The sequence below is a fragment of the Oreochromis aureus genome, linkage group 7 (genome assembly GCF_013358895.1).
Source record: "Oreochromis aureus strain Israel breed Guangdong linkage group 7, ZZ_aureus, whole genome shotgun sequence".
Classification (NCBI taxonomy): Eukaryota; Metazoa; Chordata; class Actinopteri; order Cichliformes; family Cichlidae; genus Oreochromis; species Oreochromis aureus.
The window spans coordinates 5,635,119-5,657,977 of NC_052948.1; the positions used below are offsets into that span (position 1 = coordinate 5,635,119).

The 22,859-nt window shown below is 40.2% G+C and overlaps 3 protein-coding genes across 3 annotated transcripts; 1 reads left to right on the forward strand and 2 right to left on the reverse strand.

Annotated features, from left to right (window-relative positions):
• Positions 1–5: 5 nt before the first annotated feature.
• uevld (UEV and lactate/malate dehyrogenase domains) lies at positions 6–6,670 on the reverse strand. Its single transcript, XM_039614802.1, has 15 exons — positions 6,604–6,670; positions 5,514–5,673; positions 5,345–5,422; positions 4,095–5,232; positions 3,360–3,444; positions 3,198–3,263; positions 2,896–3,059; positions 2,669–2,810; positions 2,488–2,582; positions 2,256–2,361; positions 1,824–1,994; positions 1,574–1,738; positions 1,218–1,305; positions 993–1,116; positions 6–843 (listed from the first exon to the last, which is right to left on the reverse strand). The coding sequence occupies exons 4-15, from the start codon at positions 4,134–4,136 to the stop codon at positions 679–681; spliced, it is 1,413 nt and encodes a 470-aa protein (XP_039470736.1). The 5' UTR covers positions 4,137–5,232; positions 5,345–5,422; positions 5,514–5,673; positions 6,604–6,670; the 3' UTR covers positions 6–678.
• Positions 5,142–9,242, reverse strand: spty2d1 (SPT2 chromatin protein domain containing 1). The gene is made up of 6 exons (XM_031756472.2): positions 8,718–9,242; positions 8,343–8,457; positions 6,604–8,238; positions 5,514–5,673; positions 5,345–5,422; positions 5,142–5,232 (listed from the first exon to the last, which is right to left on the reverse strand). The coding sequence occupies exons 1-6, from the start codon at positions 8,775–8,777 to the stop codon at positions 5,142–5,144; spliced, it is 2,139 nt and encodes a 712-aa protein (XP_031612332.2). The 5' UTR covers positions 8,778–9,242.
• A 2,180-nt stretch (positions 9,243–11,422) lies between these two features.
• On the forward strand, positions 11,423–18,611 carry tmem86a (transmembrane protein 86A). The gene is made up of 3 exons (XM_031756498.2): positions 11,423–11,559; positions 16,868–17,132; positions 17,430–18,611. The coding sequence occupies exons 1-3, from the start codon at positions 11,539–11,541 to the stop codon at positions 17,855–17,857; spliced, it is 714 nt and encodes a 237-aa protein (XP_031612358.2). The 5' UTR covers positions 11,423–11,538; the 3' UTR covers positions 17,858–18,611.
• Positions 18,612–22,859: the final 4,248 nt, after the last annotated feature.

Genomic DNA, 22,859 nt, shown 5'->3' on the forward strand with positions numbered 1-22,859 from the left:
ACAACTGCTTTCAGATATTTATTGCACACCCACAGTATCATATAGTGTATATACCTCAAAATTAAGGTGTTTAAAGTTGTTGTTTTTTCTTACAAAGTAAATGAGATCTCACAAGAGATTTAAATGTACACTTTTAGAAGCTCCCTAATATTAAATAGGAAAGAAGACTAAAAACATTCCAACATAATCCACTGATTCAATGCCAGCATCCTGCAGTACGTATAATATTCGTACTTCACATTTTATCTGCAGGCACCCTCATTTTTCTCCTATTGGAGTGGGTCAAACATACATTTTAGGTAAAAGTGCACTGTTGTCTTCAACTTTTGTTGTTGAAGACAACATGATTTTGCAGAAAGTTTCTGTACATTCATGTATCAGGTTGTGACAAATTGTCATTTATACCCAGACCAAATGAACAGCTTGTCATAGACAGGGTTACTTGAAACACAAAATGCAGTCTGTACATTGACAGTATTGATTTGCTATACACTGTGAGGAGAATGGATGAACAAATGCTGTGATTAGGTTTATATAAATTCAAAATAGAAGTAACGTCTGTAACCTAAAACTTTAGTGCAAGGGGAAACCGCATGCAACCCAGACAGCACAGACACAGTCCACCCACTGAGGATGGGGTAGTAAGTAGCACAGCTACTCCCACACCACTCGAATCCTTCATATCCTAAGTTGAGCCATGAGGCTGGAAAGGGAGGTAACGCTGTTCCTTAGTTTGGAGTCGTCTTCTTGTCCCAGTGACACTCCAGCTAGGCGTGTTGAACCGTTTACTCCCATAATGCACGGCAGACTGAGGAACACCTCTACAGCTATGCCACCCCAACCCTAAAGTAAACACAAAAGGCTTGTTTTTAGAACAAGATAATCGATGACATTTCCTATAATTGTCCTGAAAGCATCACTCACACTCATACTCTCTCTCTCTCATACACTCACATCATTCGAATTAGTTGTTTTAATAACAAGCCACTTACCTGAGCAAGTGTGGAGACAGAGTGCACCTTCTTCTTATCTGTCAGGACACTATTTGTAATGTCGGCGATAGAAAGACCCACCGACCATGACCGCTGGCCTCGATTTTTCATGATCTCAAAGGCTCTGCAGGCACAAAATAATTAAAATATTAAACATTTTTTTAAAAAGAAAAATATTTACTTAAATTATCAAAAAATTACTTAATAATTCATTCATTCAAGTACCTGTCTAACAGTGGTTTGGTAGAGCTGGATCCTTGGGCAATCTCAGGTGATGCATTGGAGTTCAACCCAGAGTTACTCATCACAGGAACTGTGAGACAAAAACAGAAGCGTAATCATTTGGATGACTGGTGGTTTTTTCCAAGTCCTTAGAATAGAAAGAAAGTACAAGTTTAACCGGTAGTGCAGCATTACTGCTTATGGTTGAAATGGTTGGGGAAAAAAAAAAACAAGTGAGAGGTGAATGAATGGGTTAAGACATTTCTGCAAATGGAAAAACAGTCAGCGTAGAGGTCAGGAATTCCCAGAAGGAAAAAAACAAAAACAAATATGTAAATAGTCATTTCTTCCTGACTCACTTTTGTTATCTGAAAGTTCTCCTATGACCCAGGCTGGTTTGTGTGTGTTCAGGTTGATATCCATGACATGACTGAGTCGCTCCGAGTCCAGGTTACACCCTGCTCCAATCACATGTGTTGGAGGCAAGCCACTCTGCCTCCAGGCAACGTGGGTCATGATGTCCACTGGAGAGAGAGAGTGAGTGACCGTGCGTTAGTTATATAATGACCCGAGCAGTCAGTAGAAGGCGTGTCTGCTGTTGTTACCGACCTGGTTGTGACGCAATTAGCATCACGGCGCTAGGGCTGAGACGTGCCAGATTGGGAATTATTCCTCTATACAAGTCAACGTTGGTCTGAACCACGGTTACATACGACTGTTCACTGCTCCATGCGTTTGCAGTCACCACGACCACCCTGGAGCCTGCAGAGGCTGAGATGTCTAGCACAGCAGAGACAATGGTAACTAATTCCTGCAGACCTGTCACAGCAAAACTTGTAACAGAAAAACGCAAAGCTAAGGCATTGTTATTTCACAATGACTGTGGTATTCCCATTCTTGTTCAAATGTTTTCTCTTCCCTCTTTCCTGATGAGTCATCAAATATGCTCTCTACAGTCCTCTCCCTTCTAATCAAACTGACATCACTGGTGACTCAGCAAAGAAGCACCTCTAGGTTATTTGATGGTGCAGTGTGACGTACCTCTGGATACTTCAACCTTTGGCAGACTGAAAATCTCCAGATCTGTACTGCCACCCTTGGTGGAACTCTCAGCAACGTCAATGAAAACCAGTTTATCCACTTTACACTGGATGAAAATCACACAACAATATAAACTGTAGACAGTAAAATATGAATTGCTAAGATCTAAAGCTGGTGAAATAATTATTGTATGACATAACAGTTTAAAAAACAAAACAAAACAGGTGATTACCTTGGATAAAATGCTCATCACTGATGCCATTCCTAAATCTCCTCCCCCAATAACTGAGACTTTGTTGATTGGTTGATCATGATGGCCGATTCCACCTGAAATTTAGTAAAGCCATCAATATGAACTACTTGTCTCATTAGTGATCATCAATTATAATAAAACTATATATTAGGAGTCACACCATCACTGATACGGAAATTGGAGACAAACGCCAGGAGCTCATGGGGATCTTTGTTGTCTGGTGTGGTCTTTGAGGACAATGGAGGGTCTTCCTGAAATTTGGTAACCATCTCATTCAGAAGACCCACCACAGATGACTTTGGCTGTTACAGAGGAAACGAAACAGCAACATTTCAGCACCTCTCTGCTTGTAATTTTAAATTTCAACCAGACAGTACAAGATCTTACATAATCCCAGTTGTGAAGGCCAGGTAGGTGGATACGTCCGCGGGCATCAACGTGCTTGCCCTCTCTGATGACCATGTTAGAAGTGGGTTTCAGGTGGCATATGGGAGGAGTGAAGGGGAAGGAGTCCAACAGCCACAGCTGAATGGGGAAGTTGTAGGAGCGACCTTTGGACAGAGACACCTCGATCAGTACAAAATTATGACCTCGTGTTCAAATTAGTGATGGCAGTATATCCTATTAAATTATACAACTCTCTCTGTCAAAACTGGGAGGTCAGTGAGAAGAGTTTGGGTCAGCCATACCTTCATATTGGACCGGGATGGTGCCAGTTAATTTCAGGAGGTCTTTTTGGGTGCTGTCACTAAATGCTGAAATATCAATAAAGATAGTGTAAGTGTAATGTGTTTGTGTGTGAGAAAGAAATGTGAAGGTCAGCAGTAAATGGGTTTAATGTAAGAACTTACTGTATGTGCCTGTGGAAGGTTTCATCCCAGGATAGATTCGATGGATTTTCTCCAACTCCTCAACAGCAACATCACGAAATTTGTACTAATATCAGGGGGCACAGAAGGAAGACTTAACTGTGTATGTACAAAAATCACTTAATCCAATATCAGTGTAAACCCGCTCTATTTAATATTTGGGTTATATATTACACACACAGGGGAGGTATATTGTACCACATTCGTTCCCTACAGATTTGGGTCATTACAGTAATCTTTTATTTACATTAATTTATTAATTTGTGGCTTTATGAACATCTGGCATCGTACATTTATTCTGACAACAAAAACAATCACTTTTATATTGACATTTTCTTGAAGGGTCCAACAGATCATTGTGTATTGCCGTATTCCACACCTACAATGGAAATGCTCTTTGGCACAAACAACAGTAAGTGAAGCACAATAATACTGCAGTGTACGCAAAGTTAGACACGAGTAGAAACCAGCTCAGTTTAGCACTTTTTAATTGCCCTACCTGTCTCATTACTATTTTAAATAAGTTACCATTCTGTTCTTATTTCCCATCTCATTGCCATCGAGGTTTCTCTCAGACTTCAGTAACAGAGCTGGGTCGGCTAGTTAGTAAAGGGAGACAGCAGCTAACCTATATTAGCCTTCTATACTACCCGGCAATTATGTTTTGAGTTTTAACTTCAGAGGATCTTTTCCAGCAGCTCGTCATAAATCACTAACCTTCGAAAGAATCCGCTGGATTTTCTCTGACGTGAGGTCCATCTATTAAAGCACGACTCCCCGAAAAAAATAAATAATCCACGTTTCCTTTTATTTCCACCAGACTGAGACTTTGCTTCCACTTAAATTCTAAAAGACAAACTTCCGCAAACTTTAAGGAGTAGTCAGGCGACACAGGGCGACAGATCCCGCCCACTTGTGACATCAACTACGGCAAACTGGCAGGTACAAAAAGGTACGTAACGCCATAACCAGACTGGATGAGCACAACATTACATACTGACCATGCCAGTTTCTTTAAATAAACTAAACTTAAAAAAATAAAAATACTCGACACAATTTAGGGAAGAAAATCATTTTTTCTCTCTTCCACAGAAACACAAAGCAAAACATTGACTACCTGCTGCATTACAGTTGCAGTCCAAACAAAGCTCTTTTAGATTGTCATACTCTGAAAATGCCGACATAAAACTAAACAAAAGCCTTAATGCATTATTGTCAGTCAGATTCTTCCAAAGATAAAAACACAAAGTATCAAATGGTAATGTCATCTGCATTTTACTGAGTTTACAATAAAAGTTAGTCTGGAAAAATATGCAACAACTTCGCCTCAAAAATAGCATGTCATCATTTATATAACATTTCATGTTAGCGTTTAAAAAAAAAAGAGGAAAAAGAAAGAAATCAATCACACTTTTCCATTATTGTAGTCGTCGATGCCGATCTTTTTTGTTTTTTTAAACAGATGGGACTGTAGGTATATCCCTGCAATCAGCAGGTAAAATAAATAAGAAAGGAGAATGTGAGAACTTTAATCCCAGTGCCTGATTAATTTGTGCATATTGTCTTTTTCAGGCCTCCTTTTACTAAAATTCTTTCTCTCCAGTTTTCTTGAGATGATGCTGGGTTTTATCTAATCTCAGGGAGAGAAGCAATGACAAAGCACCCAAAGTGGACAGTCACTGGGTTTTGTGTATCCCTTTGTCGCATCTTTCAGCAAAATGAAGAAAATGATCTTCTTTTATTCATCTCAACGACAATGAGGCCTCAGTTCATTTTTTTCCTCTTGCAGTTTTTTTTCAGCTCATCTTCCTCCCTTCTTTCCTCCTCCAGATCCTCCTGCACAGCCATTCTCAGGCTAAAGTAGCAAATCACAGAAATACAGAACAAAACATTATTTTTTTTTAAAGGAGCAGACCACTATGGACAAATGGCACACAGAAAGAAAAAGAAACTGAGGTTCTTATTACCTCCTAGCTTCTTCTTTCTGCAAATCTTTCCAGCTGCTCTCCATGAATTTTAGTGCATAGTCACTCTCATCTCTGTATCTGCAGAGGTTGAAAACAAATACAAAATGTGATTTTCAGTTCAATGAAATTGATTTTTTCTTACATCGGACCATGTAGTGAAAAGCCTTACCTGGTTCGATCATAGCCAAAGATTTCCTTTATGTGCTTAGAAATTTCCTCCTGCTCCTCACCTCCATCATCAATAAAATCATCCATTTCTGAGTCATACTCATCTTCCTCATCCTCATATTTCCTCTTGTATGCAGATGTGATAGGTGGAAGCATTGGTCCTGGATAATGAATATAGAAATTACTTTCAAAATGCAGCATATCAAATTTTTCCCTCGTCAATATAAACATAGTAGGGAGAAGACACTGAAATTATGTTTTGTCTGAGGAAGATCGCAGCTCTGTGACACAATAACGAGGACAAAGGCTGTGAGTGTTGCTGACACTTCATTCAGTTGGGCAAACAAACCCTTTGCCCTGTAGCAGATTGTTGTTGTTGTTGTTTTTTTGTTTTGTTTTTTCAGGCTGTTAGCAAATGTTAGCAATTTTAAATATTAATATAATATAATATAATATAATATAATATAATATAATATAATATAATATAATATAATATAATATAATATAATAATTCTATCTTACGCCACTTATAGGATTGCTGGAATTGACGCTTTTCCACACAGACCCCACCCTGCAATCCACACGATCCAAACAATCCACAGTCAGTGTCCTGACACAGACACAATGTAACACCCCCCAGATGTCCCCTGATCATGCTCCAGTGGGTAAGAGCTGTTTTGCAGCGGTCAACACAATATTAAGCTGATGGGTTTATTACTGTGTGCACAATGTATAATACAATTTCCTTTGTAATGAGTTGCTTGCAGGTTATGGGAAGTTATCTTTCTATGTATATTACACTATAATATGAAATAATCACCATTTATATGACCTATACATTTGAGCTACAAATACATTTTGCTTGTTTTGTTACGTGTAACCATTGCAATAAGAGATCAAATGTTGAATGTTATCAAAAATGTAGAGAGAAGTTCTTTGTATGGCGCTTAGTGTTTCTGGAATATGTTTGTCAAGCTATTTGTAACACTACTAAATATCCTCGTGACTAAAACACTAAAAAGTGTCCGTAACTGAACCCATGACTCACTTAACTGTTAATTTCATATCATTATTTTCACTCTGATTGTTACCTGGTGGTCTGTTCATCATAGGTCTCTGTGGCATCCCCGGCCGAGGTGGCATCCCCGGTCTCTGTGGTCTCTGTGGCATGGCATCCCTGTGGCATACCCTGTGGCATACCCGTGGCATACCGGTCTGTGGCATACCTGGTCTCTGTGGCATACCCGGTCGAGGTGGCATACCTGGCCTGGGTCCACCAACATTCTTTGATGAGATGGTCTCTGACACTACAGTGCACTTTGGTCTTCCAGGTCCTAATCCACTACTGCTAGTTGGCCTTCCTGGTCCAAGTCCTCCACTGCCAGGCCGACCTGGTCCACTTCCTTGAGGTCGGGATACATTACTTCCAGGATGACCTTGCAGGCCACTACCACCAGGCTTGGCCTTTGGCACACTACCAGATGTCCCTCCAGTTCTTGACTGAGGTTGGCTCCCTGCCTTAGGAGGGCCACTCAAAGAAGGTCTCATCACTGAATTTCCACCTGATTTTGCTGCAGAATTCATTCCAGACCGTGGTGGTTCTCCCCTTACAAACTTAGGGCCTCCATTTGTGGGTCCCTGCTTTGAGGAGCTACCCTGACTAGGCTTAATCTGTTGGGAACTCACCTGTTTGGACTTCTGGCCTGTGCCTGCTGTACCAGAAGGCCTGTTCCCAGGAATACCTGAAACTTTTCCTTGAAGTAATGACGAGCTTTCTCTTCTAAAGCTAAGGTCACTTAAGGTGCTGGATTTGTGGCTAGACGAGGGCTTTGGGGCCCCTTGTTTGGCTAAAACCTGAGATGACATGGCTTTTGAAGGTACTTTACTGTTTATGACACCTGATGAATTAGACAAGCTTGTCTTGGATTTGTCTTTATCACTGCAAGACATCTTGGTTCTCTCTCTTTCTCTATCACTACCAGAGGGTTTGGAAAAAGAGGGGCCTGTATCACTAATCGCTGTTGGTTGCGACTTCTTCATTGACCCACTGGACACACTTTGCTTTTCTAAGGAGATCTTTTGCGGTCTGCTGTTTTTCTGTTCCCTCTCTAAAGTGTTTTTTTGACTTGAACTATAAACAGACTGAGACTTCCCATCTCTTCCTCTGTCTGCCTTTGAGTTTTTGTCTTTGTCTTGTTTCTTAGCCTTGCGCTCCATCTCCAGTTCCTTTATCTCATCAGCTGTGCGCAGCCTTTCTTCCTTTTTCACTACCTTGGGTTTTAGATCAACTGGTTCAAACTGTTTCTTTTCTGCCAATTTGAGCAAGTCAGCAAAGTTCATGGAAGGTGGAGGGGGCTTGGGTGGCCCACTGTTTTTTTTAGAAGACGTTTTGCTGCTACTACTATTACTGCCACTATTACCCGCTATTCTCCCAGGCCTCAGTGGCTCAGGCTCATACTCTGGCTCTGAATCTGTCTGTTCATACTCGTAGTTATCCTCATCATCCTCTGGGTCAATTTTATTATTCCTAAAACTTCCCCCATTCAAGTCATCTTCCTGCATATCTTGTTTTGATCTCCTCTTTTTGGGACCCTCTACCACTGGGACGCCATTGTAGCCTCTGAAGTTGTCCTTAGTTCGGGAGGCCATGGCGCGTGCTTTACGGTCTGACTTTAACTCAACCCTCTTGGCTAATAGCTCTTCTTTCTGTTTCTTCATTTCCAATTCTAGGAAACACACACACACAATCTTAATACAATATGTACAGCGCATAACTAATAAATCCCAATATTCTGCATTAGAAACTTAGCAATTATTAAATCATTAATACCTTTCTTTTTGTTTTCAGTGACTTGCTTCTTCAGAAGTGCCTGCACAGCAGCGGGATTTACACCCTTTGACTTTGGGTCCTTTTTCGGGGGTCCAGCTTGTAAACTGTATCTCTTCTGCTCAAAGAGAAGAACACACAGAATATAAGTTGCTGTTTATGGGGAAGGTGTACACTCTCGTTTAACATTTACAGTCCTCACCATAATGATACAGCAAAAATAATAATCTAATGTTACAATAAAATGTACCACGTTTGTACACGTCTATGCAGTATGACGACAATGAAAGTTGGCTACATTAACAGACCCTCCCTGATTTGTTTTTTCACACAAATACCCACAGATGTTAAGTTTGCCAGTGAGAGCCTTCTACTCACCTGTACACTGGTGAGGCCCTGGTTTTGTGAGGCGATGTTCAATATGTTATCAAAATCCATGATTTTGGTAGGCGATGTAATCTTGCTGTTTGAAGGCTCAAGCAGTAGTGCTGAAATGACTGTTTAGCTTTCAAGCGTTTCCAAACTTTACTTAGCCAGACAGCTGTAACAAACGACTGTATCAGTAACAGTCTACAGTGGGACATTTGCAAACGGAGTAGTTAATGCTACTTTTCTTCATCGCCTTACAATAGCACGCGTTAGCAAAGTTAGCTAATCTAACGTTTAGTAACGTTAACGTCAGCTAACCAAAAAGCTCGAAAGGCGAACTTCCGCTCTGTGCTGATAACGCACCAAACTAAGGGAAACCCCATCAAAATGTGTGTGTATTCAGCTCCTACAGATGGACAAAAACTCCAAAAAAGAAAAAAAAAAAATCGGGCACAACCAACGCCGGGTGTTAGTAGAGACTAGCAGCTGGGCAGAACGAAAATTAAAGGTCCGAAGAGCTACCCACGGAAATAAGATGACTCACTTATGCGTATATCCGGCTTTGTGGGAACACGAGTCAGAAAACGTTTTAGTCCGAAGTGTATTCGTGTAATATTTGATATGTGAGCGAGTTTTTGATTCATTATCATGAACAAAATAATAACCCAACAAATTAACTTCCAAACATGAATCTCTCTTTTTATTTTTGTAGACACGTGTCCGCTGAAGACAGGACGATGACTCTGAACATGCCACATGGTCCTAACCCATAGACTGCATCTTATATACAGTCGATATTGTAAACTGGTGGTTTGAGAGGCGGTGATCCATCTTGATCGTGGATAAAGGAACCGACTGTATTTTACAATCTGTTCGTATAACAAGACTTCTAGGAGTTCCTCCATACACTCTTGCCGGATACATCTATGACGAGCACTTCCGTTTTCGGCCCCATAGTTTCCTTACGCAATGTCCGTCCAATACACGTTTTGACAGCTGCAGACCACATGGTGTCGCCACTACTGTGGAAATCTAGAACACTCTAGAAATTTGATGCAAGACATCAACAGAGCTGTTTCCACGTGTCTTTTCTTTCTTCGTTAAATAAACAAATAGCTTTTATGTCTGGGTCTAAAGAGGAACACAGAGACTGCTACAACTTGTTTCCAGTGGTGGAAATATTTACAATAAACATCATGTAATAAAAGAGGACACGCTTACAGAAGATAAATGCTGTATATGAAATTATATTGGAGAAAAGTTATCAAAGTGCTTTTAGGGTGCATAATGTCTGTTTCTTCAGTAGAAATATACATGTATAAAGTCAGAAAGTGCCGATGATTAATAAGAAGAAGGTGGAGGCAGCTATGAGGAGAATTAAGAGTGGAAAGGCGGTGGTGCAGATATACCTATGGAGCAGCAACAAACAAAGGTGTTTAACACAATCTTGGAGAGTGAGTGGATGCCTATGAAATGGAAAAGAAGCGTATTGGTACTGATTTTCAAACACAAGTGTGTGACATGCAGAGGTGTATTTACTACAGAGGGATAATGCTGATGAGCCATGTCATAATGCTAGGGAACAGTTGTGGAAGCTTGGTTAAGAAGAGAGTTGACAATCAGTGAGTAGCAGTATGGCTTCAAGCAGAGAAAAAAATGATAGATAAATAAAGTATGTTTGCTTTGAGAGTGTTGATAGAGAAGTGTAGAGAAGGTCAGAAGCTGGACTGTAGCTTTGTGGAGCTAGAGAAAATGAGAAACTGGTACCACATAAGTAGTCACAGAGAAGCCTGTGAAGGCGGTGCAGGACATGTATGAAGCCAGACTGTGGTGAGGTGGTAGGGGTGATAGATGGGTTCAAAGTATGGGTGAGATTGTGACCTGTAGTGAGAGCAGGGAGCAGGTGGACAAGATCCTGGAAAGGTGGAGGTATGTTCCAGGGAAAAGAGAATGAAAGTTGGAACAGAGTACATGTGTAAATTATATAAATATATATATATGTGTATATATATATGGAGAGAGAGAGAGAGGTGTTACAGTAAATGCAAGGGGGTAGAGGTAGTGAAGGTGGACTAGTTTAAATACCTGGCGTCAGCCATAAAAAGCAATTGACAGTGCACAAGAGTGTTGAAGAAGGGAGTGCACACAGGTTGGAGCAGGTGGAGAGGAGTGGCAGTATTGGTTTGTGGCAGTAGGACAGCAGCAACAGTGAAGGTTGACAAGAAAGTAGTGAGGCCTGTTATGATGTATGGTTTGGAGACAATGACCTTAAAGCACATTGAAGCAGCTGTTGCTGTGATTTGACTTTATAAAAAAAAACTGAATTGAATTGATTTTTTTTTTTTTTTTTTTAAAGAGGAGCTTGAGCTGTCAGCGTTGAAGATGCTCCGGCAGAAAATCCACTAAGTGGTAATTAATAGCTTAATAGCTTTCAATTCATCATTCATACAGCAATAATGTTTTCTCATCTCTAACGCTCAATATGATCAATTAACGCTGAACTGTCAGTGTGCAATCAAAAACCAAGCTCGACAAATCAAGCTCCATTTCCGTAGAATGTAAATAAAGGCCATCTGCTCCGGTATGTAAAACGGACCCCGACTCCTCCTATCAGGGCGTCCCCTGACGCCTTATCCCGCCCTCTAAGACCAGTCTCTGCTCCTATTGGTCAACACTGAAAGGCCTGTCACTGCCTCTCTGATGTCGGACCGCCCACAGGATCGAGGACAAAAACAATCGGCATCTCGCCGTCCTCAGTAAAACATAAACAAGAAGACTCAAACGAATCAGTGTATCCTTTTTAACCGGCACGGACAGCACCGAGGGAGAAATGGTTTCTCCAGTAACAGTGGTAAGTACCAGTTTCAAATGGTCATTTAAAACATTCAGGAATAAACAGCGGCTAGTTAAGCTAGTTATACAATAACGAGACTTCCGAAGATAACATCCTTAATGTGTGCATTGTCGACTGCCTGCTGCTATTCAAGCATTTACTGGGGCATTTTCGTTGTTATTCATATCTTATCATACTTTATCTTGGAAGGCCAGCGCATGCTCTCTGGTTCATGATTTAATTGCCAGTAAATAAGCGCGTCTGCTAAATTAAAAACCGCTCGCTCAGGTGCTCGGGGTCACTCTCATTTTCTCGTCATTAAATAGTGCCCATCTGTATGTGTTTGTGCAGACACAAGGCAGAAACTTTCTTGTTCCCGTCTAGCCGTTTCCTTTTTTGGCACAGCAGCGACGCTGCTCGCTGTTCCTTCTCGGTATTGAACGTACAAAAATTTCGAAAGGCTATCCCTGACAAAAAAGAAAAAGCTGTCATGCCACGACCTTTTTTGTCTTTTGTTTTTTCGTTTCTTACCCTCCAGTAACGCATGCGCCGAGCTGTGGTCGATTCTGGCTTTCTTTTCATCTCCCTTGCTGTAACTGTGCTTTATATAGAGTTTATTGTTTGGCCTATCTATTGGCTCCATAACGGACCTTACCTGGAAATCGTCCATTTTGACAAAAAAGCTGATAACTACATGAATAATTTAAGCAGGTGGAGCATCCTCTTGCTTTAGCAGAGCTGCTATGAAATTTTACCCCCTTTGCTGGGGCCATGAAGAACGGTTCATTGTAATTTGGGCTGTAGAAAACCCTGGTGTGTAAGCCTGTGTGGAGGAATGCCTGCCATACAGACTAGTTTCCTTAGTGATGAAGATGCTGTGCAGGTCCTGGTTTTCCTTTATTTCTATTAGGGTCCCAGCATTGCTGAGAAAGAGATGTATGCTTTTAGTCAGGGTTGTTTTTCTGATGCTGAAAAAAGTAAACAGGCAATATTGGTGTGTTAGTGTCTGATAATTTCCAGTACCTGTTCAGAAGTAAATGTGATTATTGTCCCACTGAAGGCTGCTATTATTCAGTTATTACTTAGATGCAGTTCAATAGTTTCTGCTTGATTCTTTGGTATGTTTTTTTTTTTTTAAAACACAGTACTACACTCAGTTTTCTGCTTACCATTCTACACAATGGTAAGCAGATTGTTGTGCTTATAAGGGACTCTATGAACATTTTTAAATCTAGATATAATGTCAAGCAACCATTCAGACAGACCGAGCACTTGTAGTCTGAAATCTACCTGCATTGCCCAAAAACATTGACTCACGTTGCTTGCCTTAACTTTATTTGCTTATTTTTGGCTATATTGATCATCTGTAGAGGCATCAGCACATCCAGTGCCCCACAGTGTTTTGTTTTTTGTCAGAAACTGTAGTTTTTACTCTTACTTCAGGAACTCAAGGCATCATACAGTGCAGCAATAAGGTTGTATTCCTTTCTAGTCTGCATCCCCAAATGTCTTCTTTGTAGAGCTAAAGCAGCTCAGAGGTGGAAAAAAAACAGAGTTGTGTGATGCTTCATAGAAATAACATTGTCATAAGACTCACATGCCAGCTGTGCAGGCTTTAGAGGCGCCATATTTCTCTACTTCAAAAGGACACAAAAAAGAAAGAACAAATTGTCTTTTCTTTGGTTTGGGATACAAGGTGCCTTTTAAAGGTCAGTCGATCTGTATTGGCTAATCATTCAAATATAGTCAATCATTAACAGTATTATTGTTTAACAGAGGACAGGAGCAGGTGTGTATAGCTGTTCAGCTTTATATGGTCCTGCACTTTATTTATAATGTGATCATTTAGACAGATAAATGATGACGTAATGATTCATTTTGTTTGCTTCTTAAGTGAGCTATTATATTCTTCTTTTTTTATTCTGGCGACAGCCGGCTATTACAGGACTAACAGCCATCATTAATGTCCCTGTCTTCAGTGCTCCCACAGACAAACTGACGCCTCCATGAATAAGAGTGGACTGGTTTACAGTTGAGATGATAGTGTGCTACATAACTCCACCAATTTCAGTCAAGTACAAGAAATTGAACAGGAGAACAATGCTGATCATCTGAGCAAGAAACCCATTAAAACCAGTGTAAAGCAGTTTATGGATTCCAACAAGCAATTATGCTTTCCTGATGGAAACATTTGTGCAAATTTTAATGGGGTGGGAAATATTACAGCAGTAATTGTTTAGGAAATGACTGAAATTGATACTCAGACTCCTGATACTATCATAATCTGGATTCATATCTAAGTCAGCAAAATGAAACTTCTTTTATAGAACACTGTAACAAAATTGAAGCTTAATTGTATTAGAAGACTTGAAGGATTATGTTATAAATGTTTCAAACCCAATTTTAGTTATGCCTTTCTCCTACTTTAAGGATTTTGTTTAGCATGTACATGCCATGATTGGATGACAAAGAATAAAAATCGAAACTGAAAAGTATCTCAAACCCAGCACAGAACAGACTAAAGGTTATAGGAATCACTGACTTCCTCCCAACTTCCTTTCCTTTCTTAAGCGCCAAGCTAATCATTAGACGGATGTCTTTTTCTGCAGATAGAAATCAAACTGACAGTGCCTTATTGAGTCTAGTAAACTGTTTTCACTGGACCTTATTAAATAACAACTAGCCACTATATGTGTAACGAGAATACTTAAAGTCATCCTTGAGTCCCAGGAGTGTAACAGATATGGTATGTGGTGTTTTCTTGTGCTCTGTCCTAAAGTATAAGACGACCCTGGCTTTTTAAGCAGAATTTTCATATCGGTTAGTCTGGGACTGTTGCCGGGGCTGTCTCCTTGCCTTGCCACCTATTCAGCCTTAATGTGATAGATAGGTTCACTGTACAAGTGTGGCAAAGTGGATAATGGAAAGGAGTGCATTAGTTCCCATTATATACCTAGCCCTGGTTTGATGGCAGTGGAAAACAGCATTACACTTGTACCTAGAAGAGACTGATATTAATCTTAAATGTATTGTGAAAGCAGAAAACAAAACTGCTGAAACTTATCTTAATCTTGTCAGAGTGAAAAAGTGGCAGAGCAAGTATTGTTACTTCTCTTTTTGCCATTTTGGTAGGAAGCCTAAACATTCAAAGAAAAATGATTGAAACAACTTTTATTATTACAGGATACATCTAACTAAAAGTACTTTATAAAGAATTTAAAGTAATAATCAGTAGTGATTTTAGTAATGTAATCAAGATCCTGAAGCAGCTTAAGAGGTGAGTTTAAAAGTAAATGTCCAATCTTGGCACACAGAGGACTAGGTATCCAGAAGCTCTGTGTGCTTGGTATCTTCATACACTCTGCAATCACATCTTAAGTATAGAGATAATTAGTTTAACTGAAATGAATCAATTCTTTATATTGTGACTATGGAACAATATCAAATAATGTTGTGTATGAAGCTTTAGTAGGTCTGTAGAGCTCCTGGGAGGATCATATAACACATCTAAGAAATGGATAAACATATAGCTAACCTACGTCAAACTACCTGAGTGTTAAAACACACTCCTGGCATATCTACTTGGAAACTTGTTTCCAAGCAAGGGCTTTCCTGGAGACCATATAATTCAGGAAATTTAGACAGATACATTACTGACTTTTTCCTCTATTGTCTCATTCTCAATGGATGTCCTTGCACCACACAAGCCCTTGGAAGTAATGTCTTTTTTTGCATCCTCCCCGAAGCAGACTGTTGAATACATTTAGAAAAATGGTCAAAAGTGCATTCCTAGTCTGGCATGCTTTCGGGGAACATGCAAATTATCTTCTCAGCATCCTGCTCTTAATTGTGGAGAACCCAGGCAATAGTTATTTTGCTGTCCTACTTTTAGCTCAATATGGTCGTGACTGTATGAACTTATGCGTCAGATCCCTGTTGTTTTCCTGCTGGTAGTCTGTCAGGTACTTTAGAGTAGGTTTGGGGTCACCTAAACTCGGTCACTTAAACCTCAATCCCTTCTTCCTTCTCCATGTTTCCACGTGCTTGAGCGCAGGGAATCATTAGGGTTTTCCCTTTAATATTGTAGGGGTTTACTTTGCTATATAAAGCACATTAATTATACTGTTATTGCAAATTGGCACTATACAAATAGAGTTGTATGAAAATAAACTGAACACTAGTTGATCCAGTACTGTCATTTGGTCTGTTACTTTTTTGAAGAATTGTGCAATTCTGGGCTGTTCCTTTCTACCTTCCTTCACAGTAATAAACTGTAAGATTCTTCAGTCTCTCTATCCTACTCCTCCTCTGCTACTACATCCAGCTGCCATCTGAATGGTGGTACACCAGCTCATTCACTGTTTTCTTCCCCTAAGGCTCCTCTTTTGTGCTTCTTCTTGTTTTCCTTTCTCTTTATCCTAGTTGCCTTTTCTTTCCTTTTTTTTTCTCTTTTGCACTTTGCAACCATACCAGGGCTTTTTTTTTTTTTTTTTTGCATCATTTTGCTTACCACCGAATATATCGGGGTAGGATGCAAAAAAGGACACTGTAAAATAGCCCTTTGGGACATCAAATCAGCAGTTCTTGCCCAGTCTTTTGAAACTTTTACTTGATTCACTATGACCCCTTGTTCCTCCTCTTCTTCCCGCCTTATTCATATACTCCTCTTCACTCCTCCAGCGATCTCACCTCTAGTGAACCCACACTCAGTGCCTTTCCCTCCCACCTCACCCACTTTCTTTTTTCTTTTGCCTTTTGATCCCACAGGCCTGCCTCAAAAGTGATTCTCAGAATCACCGGTGGGTCATCATTCCAGGGGTTTTGTGAAACTTTTTCATACTCTGAATCTGTATGTGTGTTGTGGGCCTCATCTATTTGGACAGAAATAAATATGACTGGTAACACAGTTGGAAAGAGGAACTTGAGTGATGGTTACACTTCACAGTTCTCAGTAACTTCATATACGAGGAAGAAGGTAAACCAGACAAGAAAGAAAAACAACATAACAAATTAGTTGCAAAAAGGAGAAATTTAAAGGTTACTGGGAGTCACAGTATGGGAGTGTTCTCATTTCCTTCGACAGCCTTTTCCCACAAAGTTTGGTTTCAGTGACACGTGTACATATGGCTGATGGTGAGAAACTAATGGCCACACAAAGTCAGCAGTTTTAAATCTCGCTTGTTTTTTTTTCCTACTGTATTCACAAATATAACACTATGCAGCTCAAACAGAAAGTAAATCTGTTTTAAGTCGATGATTATAAGAGCATCACATGTATTTGCAACTATATTTCAGTTATTAATATAACTATTCATTTTACTTTCAGGTCAAGAGTGAAGGCCCTAAATTGGTGCCATTCTTCAAAGCAACCTGTGTATACTTTGTCCTGTGGCTGCCCACCTCAAGCCCATCTTGGTTCAGCGCCCTGATCAAATGCCTGCCCATCTTCTGCCTTTGGGTCTTTTTGCTGGCTCATGGCTTCACCTTTCTCTGTGCTCACTCCAGTGCCCGCAAGATCTTGGCTGGCCTCATATTTTCTGCTCTGGGTGATGCCTTTCTCATCTGGCAGGAGCAGGGCTACTTTGTCCATGGTGAGGAAAAGCTCTGCATTGTAACAATTATCTCATCACATGTAATTCAACAATACAACAATAAATGTCTAGGTGTGTCCATTAAAAAAAAAAATGTCTGTTGTAAACATCCATCAAATATTAACAGACATAATCCCTGGTTCAGGAATTGTTTCATCACCTGAGTCCTCCTGGCTTCTTGGCCTTTTGAGCCCATTGACAACATTAATCAGCAACCATTAGAAAGACTAAATAAAACTCAATGGAACTTGTATTAAAACTTAATTATGGTTTCATGTATTATTTAATATTCTACAGGCCTTCTGATGTTTGCCATCACCCATATACTCTACTCTTCTGCTTTTGGGATGAAGCCTATTAATGTGCGTGCTGGGCTGGTGATCACTGCTGTATCCTTTCTGTGCTATATCCTGCTGTACCCCTACCTCTCTGGCCCCTTCACCTACTTGGTGGCCGTCTACATCGCCCTAATTGGTTTCATGGGCTGGAGGGCGATCGCAGGTTTGCAGCTGGCGAATGACCTGTGGACCTGGACCAAGTTGTCTGCCTGCCTGGGTGCCGTGCTCTTCATGGTCTCTGACCTCACCATTGCAGTCAACAAGTTCTGCTTCCCTGTGCCCCATTCGCGAGCCATCATCATGGCCACCTACTACGCCGCCCAGATGCTCATAGCACTGTCAGCTGTTGAGTGCCAGGACGTGGAGGTGGCCAGGAAGAGAACATGAGTTCCAGCAGTCTTCAAACCATGTGATTATGGACACATCTCACTGCCAGGTTCCCAGCCCCCAGCCTTCATCTCAGTGTGGTGCTCATACACCGCTGGGCCACTTCAGCCTTTACATCACCCTTCTGTCCCATTAGCGTTGTAAACTCACATGTGTCCTCTAACCAAGAAGATACAGTAGTATTATCTTCAGCCTCACCCAACAACAGTCCTACCTGCCTCCTCTGAAGATAGCATGGCTTTCAACCTAGTTACAAAGGTGATAAGTGCAGTAATATTAACCTGCTATGTAGAGAGTATTACTTACTTTTAACTGGCTAATGGGAGCATGTCACTGGGCACCTTCAAGGCGTGTGTATGGGAGAGTAATGGGGTCTGTGTGCGTTGATGTGTTTGATTTTTACCTCGCTTGGCACACAGTCCTTTCACACACCTCACACTCCCAGCACAGACGTATGCTTTATGTTGTCCAGCATTACAATTTAACATTTAGTTTGTTATTTGTTATGTTAAAAAGGGAGTTTTTTTAATACCGATGTATACATATTTTTTCCATTCTCTGTTGCTCTGTGTTCCCCTTAATTAAGGGTGCTATTCTAAAAGCTTAGTCCGGACCAGACCTGTTTTCGTTATCTGCAATCCCTATGATATTATTTATAACAATCCTGCCCCTCTACACTCTCATAAGTCATTATCAACATATTTTTTAAAGTATTTTTTCTTCTATGATGTCCTCGAATAACTAGATGCACAGATAAAAAGAACCAATAAAAAATGATAAAAATAGTAATGATTGAATAAGCTTTCTGCTGAGATCCCATTGAAATTCAGTCACAAAGAGAACACAGTAATACCATAGTCACAGCAGACTACTGCACACATTATTACTTGCTGTATAGTGTGCACCTGCTTCTCCTTTTGGTGTTAAGTCCACCAGGAATTTGTTTTCCCCACCAGCAGCTTTTTAAGAAATGCAGGTGCAAATGTCACCATGTACACACACCTGACACCCACAGCTCCTGCTGTGTTAGTTATTGGAAAAAGTTCATGGGGATCTTATTGCCATAATGGATCAGCTGACATACGCTGTATTTGGCCTAATAGCAATGTTATGAAGACTGAAAAGAAGGGCTATGTTACAGGATGGAATCTTTTTGTTTATCAACTCTGTGTGTGTCTGTCAGGGCCCTGGGAAAGGGCTCACTCGCTCATAATGAAATGCACACAAACATGCACAAAAGTGTGCGCTTTGTCCTTAAGGCAGCCAAAACGAACCGAAAAACCAAAATGGAAAAAAAAGGGAAGACAAGGGAACTGGCATGTCATGTGAGGAAACAGTTATCCCATTATTCCCAATAATTCCCTCTCACAGGACACTTCATCAGCTTTAATCCTGCAAAATCCGCCACAGCTAATCCCTAACAGGCTGGCTCCTATTTTGTCTTTCATCTCTTACATATTTCTGCTTCTCACCTCTCGTCTGTTTCGTCCCCTGCAAATGTTTTATTTTAAAACAAAGTGTCTTACTGAATATTTAATAATTATACCACAACTTTTTCTTCAGATGTCTACACTTACGCATGTTTTTGAGCGTGTGCGTATGTGTGAGAGTGCGTACATTGCTTTTTTTTTTTCTTAACTGTTGCTTGAACGTCTGTGTGTTCTTGTGGCAAATCACAACCAACTCAAGGCCCGAAATGCTGTGAACCAACAGAGTTTCTATGAAGTACACACACTACTGGATATTTTTATTGTATTATCACAATGCTCTCAAAACCATCTTCATGCCCATCGCCTCTTCAGAACTGCAGCTTTGTAACAGACTGCAGATCTACTGCCAGTTAAGAACTTTAAGCTAGCGTTTTAATAGTGACAATTTCCATTGCTGGACATGCCTCCTGTTTATATGCTGGTGGAGAAAAAATCTGATTGATCACAGATTTAAATTATTAATCACTGTTAAAAGTGACAGTGGAACATACTTAGTGCAATGGTTTAATAATGAAACTCTCAGATGTGATGCTGTATATGTATTGTTTATGAAGCAACCATGGAAAAAAACAAGCCCATGTTATGGGTTTCTTCTGCTGGGTCATTGACCCCAACAGCTGTCAGCAGCTACATACGCACAAAAAAAAAAAAAAAACACCACAAAAAAACCCACACACATTCAAACGCTTCAAAAGGTGTTTAGGCATCACCTTAGCCACCATGACAGATCTGCAGGCAGACAATGGTGTTGACTGTCATCAAGGTTTTTTTCCAATATCAGTAGCACAGTTTTGCTTTGACCGAGAAAGACACTTGGCACAAGTGGCTATTCTTGACTACTGCTTTGCCAGAAAGTTCCTCAATATTCTTTCAGCCTGTCACTATGCTTGTCAGCACAATGTTTCTGCTTTGTCAGTCAGAAATGTTCCATCAGTCTGGCCGTGTGACCACTTGTCTTCTGTTGCGTGTTTTAATTTGTCCTCCCAGCACTGCAGACTCTGACTCTGCAGTGTTCTCTCCCTGTTTTCATCACCGACGGAGCACGTTCTGTCAACAATTAATATCGGCCGCCTTTGTGCTGAAAGCCATCCACTGAAGCTTGATAGCAGTCTTAAAAGAAAGTGGAATGGAGTGCAAGTAGAGATGGTAGGCAACACAGACTCTATTACATGGCCTCAAGTAAAACCATGCAGGGATGGCGGGACTTAGTCAAGCAGTCTTACTCATCCTTACTATGTGGGCAATTTCTGTGGGCACTACCTTCTTTGTCCTTTGCCACACAAAGCCTCCTGACTGTTGTTCCCACAGAACAAAGCATTTATTTTTGAGATATTTTTTCTTGGCCAAACTGTTTCTTCTCTAAAGTATCTGCTTTTATTTGATTTGGGCTCCAGAAACCAAGCTTAAATTATAATTGAAAACTGAACTCATTTGACTGAGTGGAACTTGTTAACATCAGAGGTTTCTCATGTGTCAAATCGGCTGTTGTTTCACAGGTGACAGAAGTCCCCCCCCCACCACCACCACCACCACTGGTGCAGGATTGCTTTTAGCTTTTCATTGAGGACGGAGGTTATTATTGGGTGATATTGTAGCTTGAATTAGAGTAGAAGGTGAAATATGACACAGAGGGGAAGCTGTTAGCTACCACCCTGTTCCCCCACAGATGGCAGGCCAGCAGGCGCATCAGTTTACCTTAGCCTGTCAACGGCCCGTTGTTCAAAGCTTTGTGTGTGCATATAAAAGGGACCAGAGAGAGCTGTCAGAGGTCTCCACAGTGAGTCCTGTGGTTTCACTTGGTCCTCTGAATAGGTTAGCACTTTTCTTTGATTAGAAGTTTTCTTCCTGAATTCTTTTTGCTGTTGTTTGTTGTGATTGTTGATTTGAAGACTTTGCTGCTAATGCACTGTGCTCATGATTATGAAGTGGGTTACATTCAAAACAGATAGCTGTAAAGTTTGTATATTTACTCATGCATGACTAGTGGGCTGATGTGACTCCTCCACATCAACACCAAGGTGTTTTTTTTATTTTACTACAACTGACAGCCCTGCAACATCAGTATGAGCTTAAGAGAAATATGTGGAAATAAACATCTTCTCTTTGTAAAATTACCCCCTCCCCCTCTCCATGTTCTGCACTTTTCTGTACCCAAAGTAAGGCCAGTTGATCTCTCCTTAAACCTAGCAGTGAAAGTGTTTTTAACAAAGGATTATTGTGTACTGTATCTTCTAAAGTATATGCTCATTTTTCCTTTCATTTTTTCTCAAAAAGTTAGTGTTTTGAAAGTGACAAATCAGCATGTGAGAATCATGTGTTTTCTTTAAAAGACATTCATTTCAATTAAAGTGTTACTTACCTTCATGTATAAATCTTTTTCTAAAGTGTTATCCTTTCATTTGCAGAAAATGAAAGCCCAAAATGTTTTGCCTGTCAATGTGGGAAAAGCCAAATTTGTTTTCTGCAGATTATTTAATTCTTGTTTTAAGGTCCATTGCAATGCAGAATTTGAATTCCATTTATTGAAAGAATGTTTCACTTTTCTTTTAATTCAGTGACATGCTTTACCTTGTTGTCCTTGATTTTTTCACTTCATTGTGATTTATTTCTTTCATGACTGTAGAGATGAAATAGTTTCTTTGCTTTAGTGAAACTGCTATGAATGTGAATAACTATTGGAGAAATAAATGCAATTACAATGCAACTTCAACAAAATGTCTCTTTTTTTCTTTTCTGTTGTTTTTTGTTTCCTAGGATCACTGCATTGAAAATGTCAGCAGATGTTTATAACTCTGTTTTTTTGTGTTTCTACTGAAGCTGATGGTCCTCAGCAGCTAAAGTGCCATTACAGACAGAATGAACTGGAAGACAACAGAGAGCTCGGTTCTAGTAGCTGCTGTGCAGTATTGTCTGACTGAGGGAAATGTGCTTTCAACAGCAGTTAACCCTGTGAAAACTCACTCAGAGTTCTACCGACAAGGCTCTCTGTTTCTCTTCCCTTTCAGCTTCCTGTTACCTTATCTTGTCTGTATTTTCTTCCTCAACATGCACACAGACATCTTAAGAATTTTGTCCTGCTGAATCTGTGCCAGTTCTCTTCAAATGTGTCCCATTCATTTGCAGCCAAAGTCTTGCCATCAAAGAAGTCCAGTCTTCTAAGAAATAAGTATCTCTTTTCTGGCCCTTATAAAAACAGACTTGGTGAGACACGAAATATACATGAAACTGATGAAATAATGTCACTCCTGAAGAGTGAAGAAAGTTTAAAAAAAAAACACTCTTAATCACATTATTGAAAATGTGATACCATAAAACATCAAAGAAATCCATTAGAAATGCACAAGCATTAAGTTCCGTTTGAGTGCAGCAGCCTTTAGTTTCTTTGAAATGCCGAGACTGACCATTCAAAGTTTCACTCCACGGTATTTCAACTTTATTGTGTCTTAGCTGAATAGGGGAGAAGCGGAAGGTACCTGTGACGTCAGTTCAGTGCCTTTTGGTGCTTGATTGAT